Below are 14566 nucleotides of genomic sequence, written 5' to 3'. Positions count from 1 at the left end.
TCTCAGAAGCTCCTTTTCTCTGCGTTTGCCTCGACGGCTGTGGCTGCTGCATCCCCCAAAGCAGGATACCTGCACTGGGGTACTGTGGAGGCAAGAAGCTGCTCTCCAGGTACCAGAGAGGCCAGGCATCTCCCCAGCCCTCTGCCTTCAGCCCGTCACTGCTGGCTGAGCCAAGGAGCTGCTCTCAGATCACCCCCGCTGCAGGGCAGGTTAACCCCCCAGATCTCCTGTTCCAGTGCTTTTTTACTCTCACATTGTAAATCCCACCTGGAAGCAGCAAACCCGCTCCCCCCGCTGCCACGTGGTGCGAAGCCATCGCTGCCTGCGGCACTGTAAGGACTCCGGTGACAGTCCTAAAAAAACATCCTCCCCTTCATCTTAACCCACAGGGACTTTAGGGTCACCACCTAAAGCTCCGGACCCGATCCTCAGGCAGCGTGCCCCTCCGGAGATGTGTTCTCTGGATGGGTGGCTGCCGTGAACGGGGCGGTAGGAGAAGGAAGGGCAGGTGACCCTGAGGCTGAAGTGGTTCCTGGGATTAGGGATGACACCAGCCCCTGACATGTCAACGTCCCTCAGGCACCAAAGCCATGCTGGCTTTTCCCAGGGAGAGCGGAGGGGTCAGAGGGCAAAGTGTCAGGAATAAAAGGTCTGGGGTCAAACGGATTATTTTAGCCAAAATGCCCCCACTGACAAAAGCAGATTAAGGCAGGACTCAGAAGGCCAGGATCAGAGGAGAGGAGGTTTCTCCCAATCTCAGTGGGTTAGAGGTTACAAACTCCCCACATCTGCACTTAAGAGGAGCAGGGAGCACCCTCGCCCTCTACATTAAAGTGCAAAGCAAAGGGAAAGGCACCGCAAGGAGGAAAGTGTCTCTGATGAAAAGGGAACTGTACTGGGATCCGTGCCTGAAGGCAGGATCGTCAGAGGGATGCTCACGTGCCTCAGTTGTTTCCTCTCTGGAAGAAAAATCTCCTCCGTTTCTCTCCTCCTTCCTTCCAGGTTCCCCAACACCCCAACCACTCCTAAGACACAATGTCCGGGGACCCCCTAATTCAAAGACCACTCACTAATTCCATGCAGTCCCTGCTTTTTTTCTCTTCCAGGATACAAACACCGGGATGAAGGAACCCACAGTTGAGCAGCACGACGCTGCCGTCTCACCCTGTCCACACTAGAGTGACACAGCCCCCGCCGGCACGTCCACGGCTCAGCACCGTTCGTGGTCCCTTCAGCTGCCTGACACACGCTCACAGCACGAGAGTGAGCCCTCAGTGATCCACCACCACGGAATTAGCCAAGCTGGCCCACGCACCGCGTCGCCTAACCCAAAACACATCCAGCAGGACCGGAGCACGTCACACTGGTCTCCGTCCCCTGCGTGAGATCCAGGATCTGCAGCAAGGCCAGGTTTGGTGCTGTTTGTAAGGACACTTCTTCCAACCAAGGAGTGCAAGCTTGAAAGCTTCCCCCCGCAGACCTGAGCTTCGGGGGAGAGCACACGGAGAGCACCGGTTTGCTTGGTGGGAAGAGAACGGCACCAGCCCAGTTCCCAGGGTCAGAGCGGAGAGATTCTGGCCTCAGCACGGAAACGTTTCTGGTGAGCGCTGCGCTACCCTTCGCCAGCTGCCTTACCTCAAACTGTAAACAAATGGGGAGAGGGAGGAGGGAGCCTGCTGGCATTTATCAGAGCACGCTGTCAGGGAGATGAATTACTCCTGCTCCCAGGAGTAAATTAGCGAACTGCCTGGTTCCAGGCCTCTTTGGCACCGCTGCTGGAAACCAGCTAACCCTTTTGAAGGTTCAGTGAGTCTGAAACCACAAAACCAGTGCAAAAGGCCAAGAAGAAATATATTATCAATAAAACTAATCCAGAGACTTTGGTCTCCTTCAACCAACGCAGATTCCTCAGCCCACATAAGCAAAGCCTGAGACACAAGCCCAGCAAGCCAAGATGCAGATTTCCAGGCACCTCCACTCGAATCCATGCAGCAACCTTTCCTTCCTTTCCTCCATTTCCTTAATCCAGCCTACTTCTAGGAAGTCTGTGTCAAAATTAAATCTGTGTAGTTCATATGAGCCCAGCTCTCCTTTGCTCTTCTCCTGGCAGAGGGCTGCTCCTCCTCCACGCCTGCCTGGGGATGGGGAATCTGTTGCCATTTACACAACAAATTTCACTGTACAGGTCTCTTAGAAGGCGGAAAAAGCTACTTAGGAACAACAGAATTAGTTCAGATCCCCCCTATGCTGTCCCCATGTCATCAAGCCCTGGCAACGGCTGAGAAGGAGCCTGGCTCCAAGACAGAGCCCAGAACAGCAGAAAAAGAGAAATGGTGAAGGGCCCCTACACTGTAGCATTCTGCCAGGAAAATTACTGAACGGAGATGAAATTTTCCACATATCCACAGACAGAAGAACAAATATGATCTGATGTGACAGCTACACTCACTGCATAAGAAGAGAGAGCTGTTAAACGGGCTTGAACAGTGCTGATACAAGCTGGAACAAACTCTCACAGGGCTATTGATCATCACAAACCATAGCAGAAAACTCTTTCACGAACAAAAAACTTTCAGCGATGGTTACTAGTGGACTCGATGATCTTAAGGGTCTTTTCCAACCTAAATGATTCTATACTAAGGGACCTAATTTTGTGTGTGCAAGAGGAGGAGAACATGGAATATCATTTCATTGTATTTTTTGCCCTGTAAGATTATACTTAGCATGGAGTGTTACACATAAATCCACAGGCACAAGCATAAACTATTCTGTATAGGTTCAAAAACATATTAAATAAAGTATGACAAAGCAATTATTCCACCAGCCCAACAGAAAGTGTCATGCCTAGATGCAGAAGCAGAGTTGGATCTCTCCAGTGCAGCAGTAACCACTGGCCTGGCTTTCTCCGAGGCAGAACAGGAGAAAGCACTACAAAACTGAAGAATTCCCCTCTGTGGAGGCTGCGAGCAGTTGTCCTTCTTAGTGGAAATGCTACAGGCTGGATGCGGGTTCTTCTCCCTTGCACATAGCCGGGTGGACCTGCATGGATGGCTTTTGAGAATTCAATCTTCTGCACACTCGAGGGCACAGAGCTGCTCTTTGTGCGCACCAGTTGCTATTACAACACCAACAAGCTCTTGAGTACCATGCTGGGGTAAGAACCTGAACGGCTTCCTATGGTCTCCCTCCTTAACCTACCTTCCTGGTCTCTTTTCTTAAGAACAAGAGTAGGAAAAAATCAGATGATTCAGATGATTTAAATTCCTGGGGCTGTGAATAGGTTGCGGGCACCTGGATTGCAGGGGAAAAAATATGTTCCCTCTAGGGGCAGGAAACTCTAACAGCACATACAAACTAGAGAGCAGCTGCCAGCAGAAAACAGCCCAGGAGCAGCTGGGCCTTGCTTTATGATCTCAGAGGAAACTAAACTGTGGAAATACTCATGGATCTCGAAGAGACACAGATGCCTGCTCATTTGCTGAGTATATCCAAAAGGCAGAAAGGAAGAAGACCCCTACCTGCTAAAACATGAATTAGTCAACCTAGAAAACGCCATTTTAGAAGCAGAAAGGGAAGATGGATCTTTTGGTGTTTCTCATAGATCTGTTCTAGTGCAGTGCTGTACCGGGAGAACTAAGCGATCTTCCATTTAGAAAGAGATGTAGGTTCAGCTTGCACGGGCTCTCCTAGAGCTACCTGGCCTTGAACCCACCGCAAAGAAGGAAGAGTCCACTGAGGCAGTGTGTAACTAAAAATGAATCGATCAACCCTTGACCTTAACCCTTAATTCTGGTCAAATCCAGCGCCACAACAAACTGCACGTGGGTTCCTAAAATCTACATGAAGTCAGTTAAAAGGAATTTATTCATTACACAACGGGATGATGACCTAAATGCCACAGAAGTAGGTTTGCTCTGGCTTTCGCCCTAAATCCTAAAAGCAGGTATTAGGCAACTGATCGCAAGCACAGATCCAAAGAACATGGCAGAGCAGGGCTGGGTTCGCAGAAGTTAAAAGCTGTGGTTTGCAGCACCCCAGCAACTTCTCTGTCCCCAGCAGAAAATATGGTGTAGTTTGCTTCTGCCAGTCTGCCTGTATGACACCAGGGTGCATGGCACATCTCTGGAACAGGGACTGTAACACCTGCAAACAGTCCGTGACAAGCTGAACGACTTGTAACGTGTTTCAGATGAGAAACCATTTACCCAACGCAGGTAAACAGTGAGATGGAAGGAAAAGGGGACTCATTATGTCAGAGAAAAGCGAGGCCGTGCGAAAGGTCTGCTCCTACAATGCACGGAGCTCACTGGAGCCTGCTCACTACACAAGGTGCGTTTGTGCTTCTGCCACATAGTGAAAGCCCTGCGGAGATTGACGGTGGGAGACGGGCCGCTCCGGAGACCGACAGGCTGTGACCAAGCATTGCCCAAGTTAAGAGAAGAGGGTTTCGCTTCTCCTGGTGCCTCCACTTCTCAAGAAGCCTTTTGACAAGGGGCAAAGATACTGAGGCTCACAGCTGGAGGCAGTACTGGCACAAAAACAGAGTCTGGGAGAAACAAGAACAGCAGCAAAAGCCGAAGGCGGTTTTGTCAGGTAGGAAACCAGCAGCATCACGACTGCCAAGTGACTCCCAGACCCTGGTTGAAAACCAAACGATAGAGGTGACGTGTCCAGACAGCGCTCGGAGCGGGTGGGAGCTGAATGCAAACACCACCGTCCTGTGTGGGAAAGCAGGAACTGGGGACTGCGGCGTGTCCGTGCTCAGCGAGAGATGGTCAGCTTCCCCTGTCCCCCAGTCTACAGAAAAGCAAACTGATGGTGGAGAGCAGGGGTAGGGCTGCAGGCCTGGACTTTGGAGCTGCTCACAAGTTCCCAGAAGTAGTTGATATTCCACCTGAAGGTGGGAGAAGCTTCCTTTAAGCAAACAGTTCAGTAGAACAGAAGTAACCATCTCCCTAATCACCCCACTCCTGCTGCAGCTGGGGAAACAGCCACAAACACAGTCTTTGCAAATGACAGAACGTCACCAAAGCAGTAACCAACTCCAACAGCCACTCTTCTGCAGGGGAACAACCCATAGCATGCCCCTGTCACCACCAGGTCTGCGTTAAAGACGGTACAAGGACTAGGGCTGGCTGGGCAGGAGATCTGCGTGCAGAAGGGCCGGGGCTTGCAGCAGCAGCTTCCCTGCATGTCACAGATCCTAGTCTGCCTCCACGACTGGCCTCACCTGGGGTCCTTGGCTCCCATCCTCAGCACCATCCAGGCAAAGTGTGAAAATAATCTGGGGTTATTCGGTATCGCAGACAACAGAGCACCCCCTACTCCGTGTCCCCCGAGAGGACCCTTACCAGCCACTGGCTGTGCAGAAAGAGGAGGAGGGGAAACAGCGGGGTTCGTTTGCTCGGCGAGCAGTTCCTGGAACCCAGCCTGCTGCTTGCCAGCTCTCGGTCACCTCCAAGGAATGCAGGGAGGATCCAGAGTGGTTTCCTCTTGAGCACTCCTCTTTCCCTACGCAGCTTGTCCACGCGCTGCCTCCACCCTCCTCTGCCCCAGGCTCTCCTTCCAGCCCCCAGCCCCGCGCAGCCCCCCCAGCCCACCTTCCCACCCGCCTCGGTCACCCCAGCTTTCCTCTCCGCTCACTCCCCTTGCCTCTCTGCCAGCTCGCTGTCCCTCCTGGCTTCCCAGCTTTCCTCGACCCCTTCCCTCTTCCATTCTTTCTCTCCCCATCAACCGCTCCCACTCCTCCTCCCCAGGCTCCTTTCTGTGCTGCTCTCAAGCTGTGCTGAAGTGGCTCTAGATTACCTCCAGTCATCCATGCTATGCATTGTCTAGGAAATCCTAACACTTATTTTAAAATCCAGGACCTTGGTAAGCCTGGGCAGGAGGAAGGGCTGCTGCAGGTCCAAACCGTGCTCAGGGCAAGGCTGTATTTGCCAATACAACCCTCCACGGCAGACCAAGGTCTGAGTGGCTGCTGAATTGCCACCAAAGCTGCTGAACCGCCTTCTGCTGGCTCCTACCGAGCCAGCCCCATTTCTTAATCCTCCATCAGCCCTGAAGAAGCACGGAGAAGTAACCTTCCCAATGGCAAAGGTACAGCGGAGAGAGTATCTCCCCCACAGCCCAGCAAGCAAGCAGGGATCAGCAGGCGATAGGAGAGGACAAGGGGGAGCTCAGGACAATCCTTGTCCCGTCTCGTGAGTACAATGCCCCCAACCCCAGTCTCTTGCCACCGATACACGAAAGGTGAATCTGACTTTCTCCAAAGGTGGATGAATTACTCACAGTTCTTTGTAGTTGGCATCATACAGAGTTGCCCACTTGTTCTGTTGATGTGGCTGCCACTTTATAGACTGGTAGTTGGGATCCAAGTAGGAGCCATTCAAACTGTCATTATCTTGAATCAGGCCTGCAGTCAGGGGAAAACACCTATTTCAATCACTCCGACAGACCGTCCAGCTGGGTCAGAGCACAAGGAAGCGAGCGGCATTGCCTTTGCGGCCAGCCTGAAGCTTGCCTCCTGCCTGCCAGGGCACCGCCAACGACACGAGATCTGGGCCAGGACGAACTCGCCACCCTGCTCTCCTCCCGAGGACCCAGCCGGCGTCAGCCCCACTCGTTGGCACCCTGGGGTGCCCACGTGCCCTCCTCCCAAGTACCCTGGCCCAGTGGGGTGCCCAGGCTGGCAGCAGGGGTTTGCATGCCGGGGGTATTAAGGGGAGGGGGGACGGGGAGGGGGCAAAAACCACATACCTGGTGAGAGCGCTCCCGGCTGGTGCCAGGGAGGCGTTTGGACTCTGTCAGGGTTGAGTGGCACGGACCCCATACCTGGCTCCTGCTTTATCAGCCCGTTGAGCATCTGTGCATTGAGGGTGTTGGGGGGCGACTCGGAGTGTTTCCTCTTCTTGGCAGGGTGCACCGGGAGGCTGCAGAGACCCACGGGAAAGCAAAGGCTGAGCAGGAAAGCAAGAGGTGGGGAGGTAACAGCCCCACAGCCCGTGACCATGAAAAAACTGGGATCTCGCATAAAAACCAACACCTTCACCGAGGGAGCCACAGGCTCGTTCAGCACCGTCACCACCTTCTCCCACCAGGCTCTGCCCACCCACCCTGTCCCTGCCGAGCTCTGTGCTGTCCGTGCGCCGAGCCACGTCTTTGCTTTCTTCTTGTCCGTCCCCACCACCCAACTCCGAGACACGCACTGCAAACCCCTGCCCCGCGCTTTGGGTCATCTCCACCTCGATGCTTCCCCAGCTCGCTCCCAGAGACCCAGGGCACGCTCCCTAACTCGCAGTTAAACCCCGTAATTTTTGCTCACGCGTTCCGCAAGCCTCCAGCTCCCGTTCCCTCATCCCCCCGCTTCCCCAGATCGCCCAAATAACGCTGAAAAGCCCCAGTGCCTTGAGGCCTTACTCTGCTCCATGTTGCTGGAGTAGCTGGTGCAGCATCTGCGACTGCTGGGCATGGTGGAGGTCGGCGGGCGCCATGCCCTGCCCGATGCCGTACGGTGGCATCAGGGGCTCAGCCTTCATGTACATGTCCCGCTGCAGGCTGGGGTAGTGAGGGTTGTGCTGCTGCTGGTGCGGGTGAGGGGGGGGCGGCGGCGGGGGACCCTGAAGGTGGGGGGGTGGTGGTGGAGGTGGCGGAGGAGGGTGCTCCAGGCGAGAAGGGGGGGTCATGTGGCACATGTTTTCGGGGGTCATGGTCCGGAGGAGGTGAGGATCTTGAAAGAGAGGAAGAGTAATAGCTGTTAGACCAGCAGGTAGGGCCACGCGCTGTGGCCTAAGGGTCCAGCACAGACACAGCACTCCTCTCCCCTGGAAGAGAGGAGAACCATCCTGGAAGAGTGGAGAACCATCCTAGTCCTGGTTATCTTCACGAACCCATACCTCCCTGCCTCTTCTGCGTAGCCTCAGCACGGCTGTGTCCCCTCAGCCGCCCCTTCTGCCTTGCAGTGGCCACCTTGCCCTGCACTGACTTCTCCTCCCAGTTCCTTAATGGCCCCAGCATCCCACAGACACCTCCCGGGTTCCCCAGCGTGAGAACCAGCGCAGCGCTTCTCATGTCTGCAGCCTTGGCTGTCAACCGCAGACCCAGTCTGTCCAAGTGGTATCACCAGAGCAAGGACACAGCAGGGTCCCGGCTGGCCAGCTGATAAAGGGACGCGCAACACTACGAAACCGGGTGTCTTGTACTGTACGTCGTCTCAGAAGAGCTGAGACTGAACGGGGTGAGCACAAAGGCAGCAGGCAAGGCCCAGCATCTTGAAGCTCAAAGAACCAAAACTCAAAGAGCAATGAGGTCCTCAGGCTGAGGGACAACAGGGAAGATTCCCACAAACATTCCTGATTATTTGGTAAACCTAGGTATCTTGCGTGGATGCTCTGGAGCGGAAGAATGTCTTTAGGAATTCCCAGACAGCTTTTGTGTTAGCTTTGTCTTTCCCTTCAAACAGAAAATCCATCAACCACCACATTCCTGTAGCACCAAGGAACGGCATGGGCCAAGAAAGCACAGTTGGGGGAAAAGGTCCAACAGTCAGCAACAGGGTCTGAAGCCTGTGCCTGGAAACGCAGAGCTGGAGAGAAAGCACCTGAACTTTGCCTACTTTTACTGATCTGGGGCATGGCCCAAGGAAAGCGCCCAGCAATGTGCTCTTGTGGCAAAGATGAGCTACTACATGATGCCAGAGCTCCTCGTAGCTGTGGGCCACGACACCCTGCCAAAAAACCCAGACTCTCACTCACTGACAGAGCCTTGAGAAGCCAAGGGTGGGATTCATCCCACAGAGCACTGGTCATCTGAGGGCTCGGGGTCCCAGCTCGGTGCGTTGCCTGGTGTCCTCGATAGTCCCAGCAGAGAGATGTCCCAAGGATGCCCTCACCCAGTTTGGGCCAGAGGCACCGAAGGCGGCTTGTCACTGTGTTAGAGTACTACCCAACGTACTGCCAAGGTACTACCAAGGACACTTGCTGGGCTCTTCTCCAACGAGAGCGGAGACGGGCATGGGAACAACTGGAGAAAAGAAGAGACAATTGAATGACCTGAACACCTCCAGCTCATCAGCACCACCAGTGAGGATTTCTGTGGAGGCACTTGCTTGATTTTTTTACATTTAAACCAGAAGGAGACTTTGATCTCTAAATTTAAATAAACAAAAAGGGATATTCAAATGTAATCTTACCTTTCTCCTCCTCTACTTGGAATTGGATATTAAGGCCATGCCATGATTAGGGTCGTTTTGACTATATCAGCATCAAAATAAATGCTCGGTGTGTGGAGGGGCATGCAAATCCATCTCCCTTTCTGCAGCTGCTTTGGCCTCCAGCTAGCCGTAAGCTCAATGCACAGCAACGCCAGTGCTCAGCTGAGGGCTTTAACTAGAACCAAAACATTTTTGGAGGCTAAGAGCAAAAAGTAAAAGTGTGTGAAGTAAAGCAACATGGTTGAATCTCACCCAATATGCCTCGAGAATGATTAGAAATTGGTGATTTGACCAAAGGAAATAATATGAATAATTTTACTGAAGAAAAACACACGTGTTGGTGAGAAAGTTGGTGTGCTGGCAAGACTTGAACAGGCTCAGTGCTCATCTCAGATGGAGCAGGACATGATTTCCATTCTCCGAACTCAGGTGTTTGTATGACACTGCCTACAGTACTGAAGGACTGGTCACACTAGTGACCACACCAGTGAAGTTTTAACACCACTCTCATCAGAACTCAGCCATAATGACAGGATTAAGTGCCTACTCAAACTTTCTGAGAATACTCAGCATTGGCATCATTTCAGCAGCTTATTTTTATGTTTTAAGGCACCCTAAAAAAGAGTGAGCTTGTGCTATGAGCAAGTGAAGAGCAAAGATCTGAGTCTGATAAATTGCAATGATTTCTTACGCCAGCTTCTCTATCCTCACTGCAGAAGCTGTAAAGAGAAGAAAGAAACCATAAAGAGAAGAAACTTTTCACCTGGAACATGCTTCTTTAGCAAAATCAAACCCTTCCACAGCAAGATTCTGTGAGTGAAGAAACGCCGTGAAAAAATACAAGAAAACGAAAAGAATGATCACCAACTTTAGTGCAAGACACATGAGAAATGAGCTGACAAAGACTGAGAGAAGATCAATGCAAGAAAATCTGTGCACAGGAAAATCTCAGTTATCAAGATTTTACATGTGAGAGAAACTTTTCAGAACAGTGCATGCTGAAGATGTCATGTTGAGAAAAATATGACCTGAAAGAATTTACAGATTCTCCCATGAAAATCTCCCAGCAATACGTGAGTGAACATCCTGGATGTAGATGAGTGGGAATCTGAGGCATTAACAGGCAGCTCCTGGAGAAGCAGGTAACAGAAGCCTCATGTGGAAGTTCAACATTTCTCCAGCACGGAAGTCCTTCCCTCCTACCCTAGCATTAAAACAGAAGATCTCAACACCACTCCGAAAGCCTGTGCTTGCTAAGGAGATTGACAGCACGGTCCTTTAAACAACAACAAAAAAAATCAGCTAAACTCACGCTACCCTCCTGAAACCTCCCCAGAATCCAGTACACCAAATCTGTGCCGACAAAGCACGTTCAGCCGCGTTTCGTCAAAACCTGGTAGCAAGCCGGGTGCTGATGCCCAGCTGAAGCAAATCACCTAAGAGAAATTGGAACGGAAAGGCCCAGGCACTGACAAAATGTGTAGCTGAGCCACTGCCTCAGAACAGGAGCTCTTCCCTGGGTTTTCCTGCCTGTGGGAAACCCACAGCCTGGACCCCAGCCCCACAAAACAAGCCTCCACCCACCTTTTCTTCAACAGGACAAAGCTCAACTCTTTTCACAGCCTTTTTCTAGTGGCTAGAGGTGTGTCTCCATCAGCCTGCAAGGTTCAGGTGTCCCCACAGGGTACCAAGGTCCCTGCAGAAATGAGGGACTGGCTCCGGGGGCGTTTGGCCCTGGGGTATAAGGAAACCAAGGGGTGGGAAGGGACAGTGACTTTGCAGGTGTTTTCAGTGCAAGACAAAACTTCTTTGCACCTCCCTGTGGACATCTGATTAAGCTAAGCACCAGCAAATTGCAGGAGGGAGAAAACACATCCAGGGACCGGCCAAGCCTGTTACAGACTATGGGGACACGGAGGGGGAGAGCCGGGAAGGTATCTGCTGCGTCTTTGCCAGGCTGCTCCCCTAAGCAGGTGCCACCAGCCAGCCCTGAGCCAGCCACTGGGCTGGATGGACTTTGGTCTCAGAACAACCAGTCAGTGGTTGACTAATGAGGCCAAAGCACTTGACCAGGAATCAGAAAACTCCTCCCGTTGCAAGGTCTGGAAAAGTGAAATGTATTTACGCTGAGCCCTCCTACTGAAAGCTGCCGGGGCAGGGCCACTTCCACCCATTCTGCTCCTTGCAAAGGCTTTCTGCTACCCGCCAAGATCTCTCGGTGCCCTTTTCCAGCACCCATCGAACTGGATTCCTCTGCCCATGCTCACAGGCAGGGTCCTGCCCGCAGGCCAGTCTGCCTTCTGGAGCTGTCTCAGGGACAGCCTAGCCAAGCACCAGGGCTCCAGGGCGGAGGGGAGGTCTCCATCCTCAGGAGTTTGGAGATCGGGACCAGCCTTGCTTTCACGCAACGGCCGAGGCTGACAGGTGACATCCCTGGGACGGAGTATCCCTCTGCTTTTCAGCCGGGTAGCGATGGTACCGGGCACGACATCCCCCTTACCCAGCTCTGCTCCTGCCATCCTGACAAGCACTCAACTTCCACCCGTGTAACTTGGAGCGAAACCAGCACAGCTCAATAACGCAACTGGCCAGGCAGCTTCGGCACCGCTCAGCCCAGCTGACGGATACAGCTTCCAACAGCTTCAGAACAACCCTCAGAGACCAAACCTGCATACAAGGACAGCCGCTTCAGGGCTGGGAGAGGAGCCTTGCGTCCTCCCCTGCGAAATACTGCAAGAAATACGTCTTTGCAACATCTTAAGTGAATGTCCTGACCCTGCAGCATGGTCAGCCTTGGCACTGGCGGCTCAGGTACAAGCTGGGAGACCTTGTGCAGCTTTCAAGGGACAACCCACGCAACGAGGGTCCGAGAACGCGCCCTCGCAGCAGACACTGCATCTTCACCGCGTCCACAGCACATCGCAATTTTCACAGGCTTCTAACCAGGGCGGAGATAGGGGCTGATGCATTTGCCGAACGCAGGACCCATGCTCTGTGCTCCCAGCTCCAGGGAAAAACCAGGTCCGGGAATCTGATCCTTTCCCTCGCGAGGAAGGAGCTGCTTTGCGGGTGCTCTCTGGAGCCTCCTCTCCTCCCCAAGCAGAGGTGCTGCTGCTCTGCCTGCACGTCAAAGCAGCTCTCCCCGTGGTGAGCAACTCGGCCTCTTTGTTATATTTAAGGAAGGGCCAGGAGGAATTCCAGGGATTTTTTTTAGCAAGATAAACAGAACTCTTGACCTCTTCCATCAAAAAAAAAAAAAGAGCAGGCGCTGTTCCTGGTGGGGACTGGGCTGGAGCCTGGGGAAGAGGGTGCTGCTGCCGAGGGGGAAGGGAGACCAGAAGCAACCTTCCTTCCTCACCAAGGAGTTTCTTCCACCAAAGAGCAGTGAAGGTCACCAGAGGAACCAAATAACGCTCGGTGGCTTCCCCAGCGGGAGCCAGGAGGGCCTGGCAGTGACCCTGCCTGCACTTGGGGGGACCCAGCTCTCTCTGCCCTTTGCGGGGACAGCGCAAGACCCCCAGGATCAGCTGGCCCCACTGGAGGGGAGGGAAGGGCTGGGAAGGCACTTACTGCTGAACGGCGGGTTCATTTCTGTCTCCCCGAGCCGGGCTCCATCTCAGGGACGCGCTCCCGCTCTTTGCCTTTCGCTCACCCGAGGCGGAGGGCAGGACGAGGAGGCTCGCGGGCTCCACATCCCACCCTGCCCGGGGACAAGCCACACCGCCGATCTCTGCCCGTGTCGGTGGATTCCCACCTTGCCTTCTCTCCTGTTCCCTCTCTCGCTCGCTCTCCCCCCTTGCAAAGACTAGCAGCAGAACAATAGGCGAAAGTCTAGGGATATTTACTAACTGATAATCTCCCCACGTATTGCAGCCGCCTGTTTTCTCCCGTCTGATAAAGATTTCAGAGCCAACCACTTTCACAGAACAAAGAGGGGGAGGATGTTGGGGTTGGGGTTTGGATTTTTTTTTTTTTTTTTTCCCCTCTCTCTCTTTTCAGCACTTACCATTCACCTGCTGAGGGGAGTAGGCTTCTGATCCAGAGTCCGGGGGAGAGTCAGGTAAAGTGCTGCAGAGCAATGGGGAAAGAGAAGGGAAGGTCATTTTAAACCAGCTTCCAGCACAACTGAGAGATCCAGTTCGATCAAAGCACCCTCCGGGCTCCTGTCGGAAATCCCAGCTGTGCCCGCGGCAGATCCCCATCACCCCGAGCTCGGGACTGCCGTAGCTGTCACTGCGCCCCTGCTCCCCACAGTGGTTCCCTGGACCTCAGGAGCGGGGACAGACATTTTGTTGACCTGACAATGAGATCTCCAGTTAAAAGAAGCCGAACCGAAACGGATCCCTTCCCCAGAGAAAGACCGTGTGCTTCACCGGGGGTCAGTGGGAGGCTCTGGGGGAGCTGGGCTGGGACCTGGGATCTGATGCACAAAAGCGAAGGCTGGGAAGCCCACGGGATGGATTCTGCCTCGTGACCTGTACGAACCTGAGCACCACCACAGCTGCTGGCTGTATCACCCTGGCTCTACTCCGACATCACCAGGACCAGGATTTTGGCCCTGGCTGCAAAAAGCAACCAAGTAAAAAGGGGAGCTCTCAGCTGCCTTCTCCAGCACACCCACGGCTCGGGGATGGCAGGACTGAGGACCAGCCCCGTCGTGTGCGGTGGCAATGCAGATGCACTGCAGGGAGCCGGTTAGGTCCTGCATCCTTCCTTGTCTTACCTCGAGCCAGCACAGACTCCCGGCAGCTGGTCTCTTCAGCCATTTCCAAAGCATCTCCTTGAAAATTCATTTGAACCAATTTTTCTTTTTTTCCTTTTGCAGCCCCTCCTCAAAATGCTTCCTACTGCAGCAGAAGCTTGGACCTCACACATCTTCAGGCCAAAATTTCCACCACCCTGACGCACAAGCAAAGGACTTGCCTGTCTCAGACACTGGTTCTTCTCTGGCAACGTTTTGGAGATCGAGTACGTGAAAAAGGTTGAGGTCCCAGCTAGACTGAGCCACGGTCACTGCAAGCCAAAGCTGCAGCAGCGGTGGGCAGGGAGGCACTGGCTCTGGTGGCTGGAGCAGTTATCGCCTACGCTCTAGAGAGAGGCTCACTTCACCTTAGTGTTTGCTGTATGCTCCGTCCTTTGGAGATCTTTGGCAGGGAGATAGCTTGTCTGCCCATTCGCATCCACTCCATCGCCGGTGACGCACACCCTCAGCGAGCCCCAGCAGGTTTCAGCAGCCCAGTACCTCGGCAAAGTCTGCCCCATCTAAGACAAACGCGCCTGTTTTCCTCCCCATCTCCTGACACCTTGTTCCTCGTCACAAGCGGATTTTCAATGGGGATGCTTTTCCATTCCCCCATC

General features: G+C 53.5%; 1 protein-coding gene across 4 annotated transcripts in view; it reads right to left on the bottom strand.

Moving 5' to 3' along the window:
- The window catches only part of MYRF (myelin regulatory factor), a 65416-nt gene that overhangs the window by 20146 nt on the left and 30704 nt on the right, over positions 1-14566 (bottom strand). For all 4 annotated transcript variants that reach the window (XM_049820305.1, XM_049820308.1, XM_049820307.1 and 1 more), the window contains exons 4-7: positions 13215-13276; positions 7417-7726; positions 6757-6929; positions 6289-6412 (exon numbers count right to left, since the gene is read on the bottom strand). In XM_049820305.1, coding sequence (XP_049676262.1) covers positions 6289-6412; positions 6757-6929; positions 7417-7726; positions 13215-13276 — 669 coding nt within the window. The remainder of the gene's footprint in view (positions 1-6288; positions 6413-6756; positions 6930-7416; positions 7727-13214; positions 13277-14566) is intronic.

Source organism: Accipiter gentilis, chromosome 17, assembly GCF_929443795.1.
Source record: "Accipiter gentilis chromosome 17, bAccGen1.1, whole genome shotgun sequence".
Lineage (NCBI taxonomy): Eukaryota > Metazoa > Chordata > Aves > Accipitriformes > Accipitridae > Astur > Astur gentilis.
The sequence above is the reverse complement of the archived record's forward strand: the minus strand, read 5'-3'. Positions and strand labels throughout refer to the sequence as shown.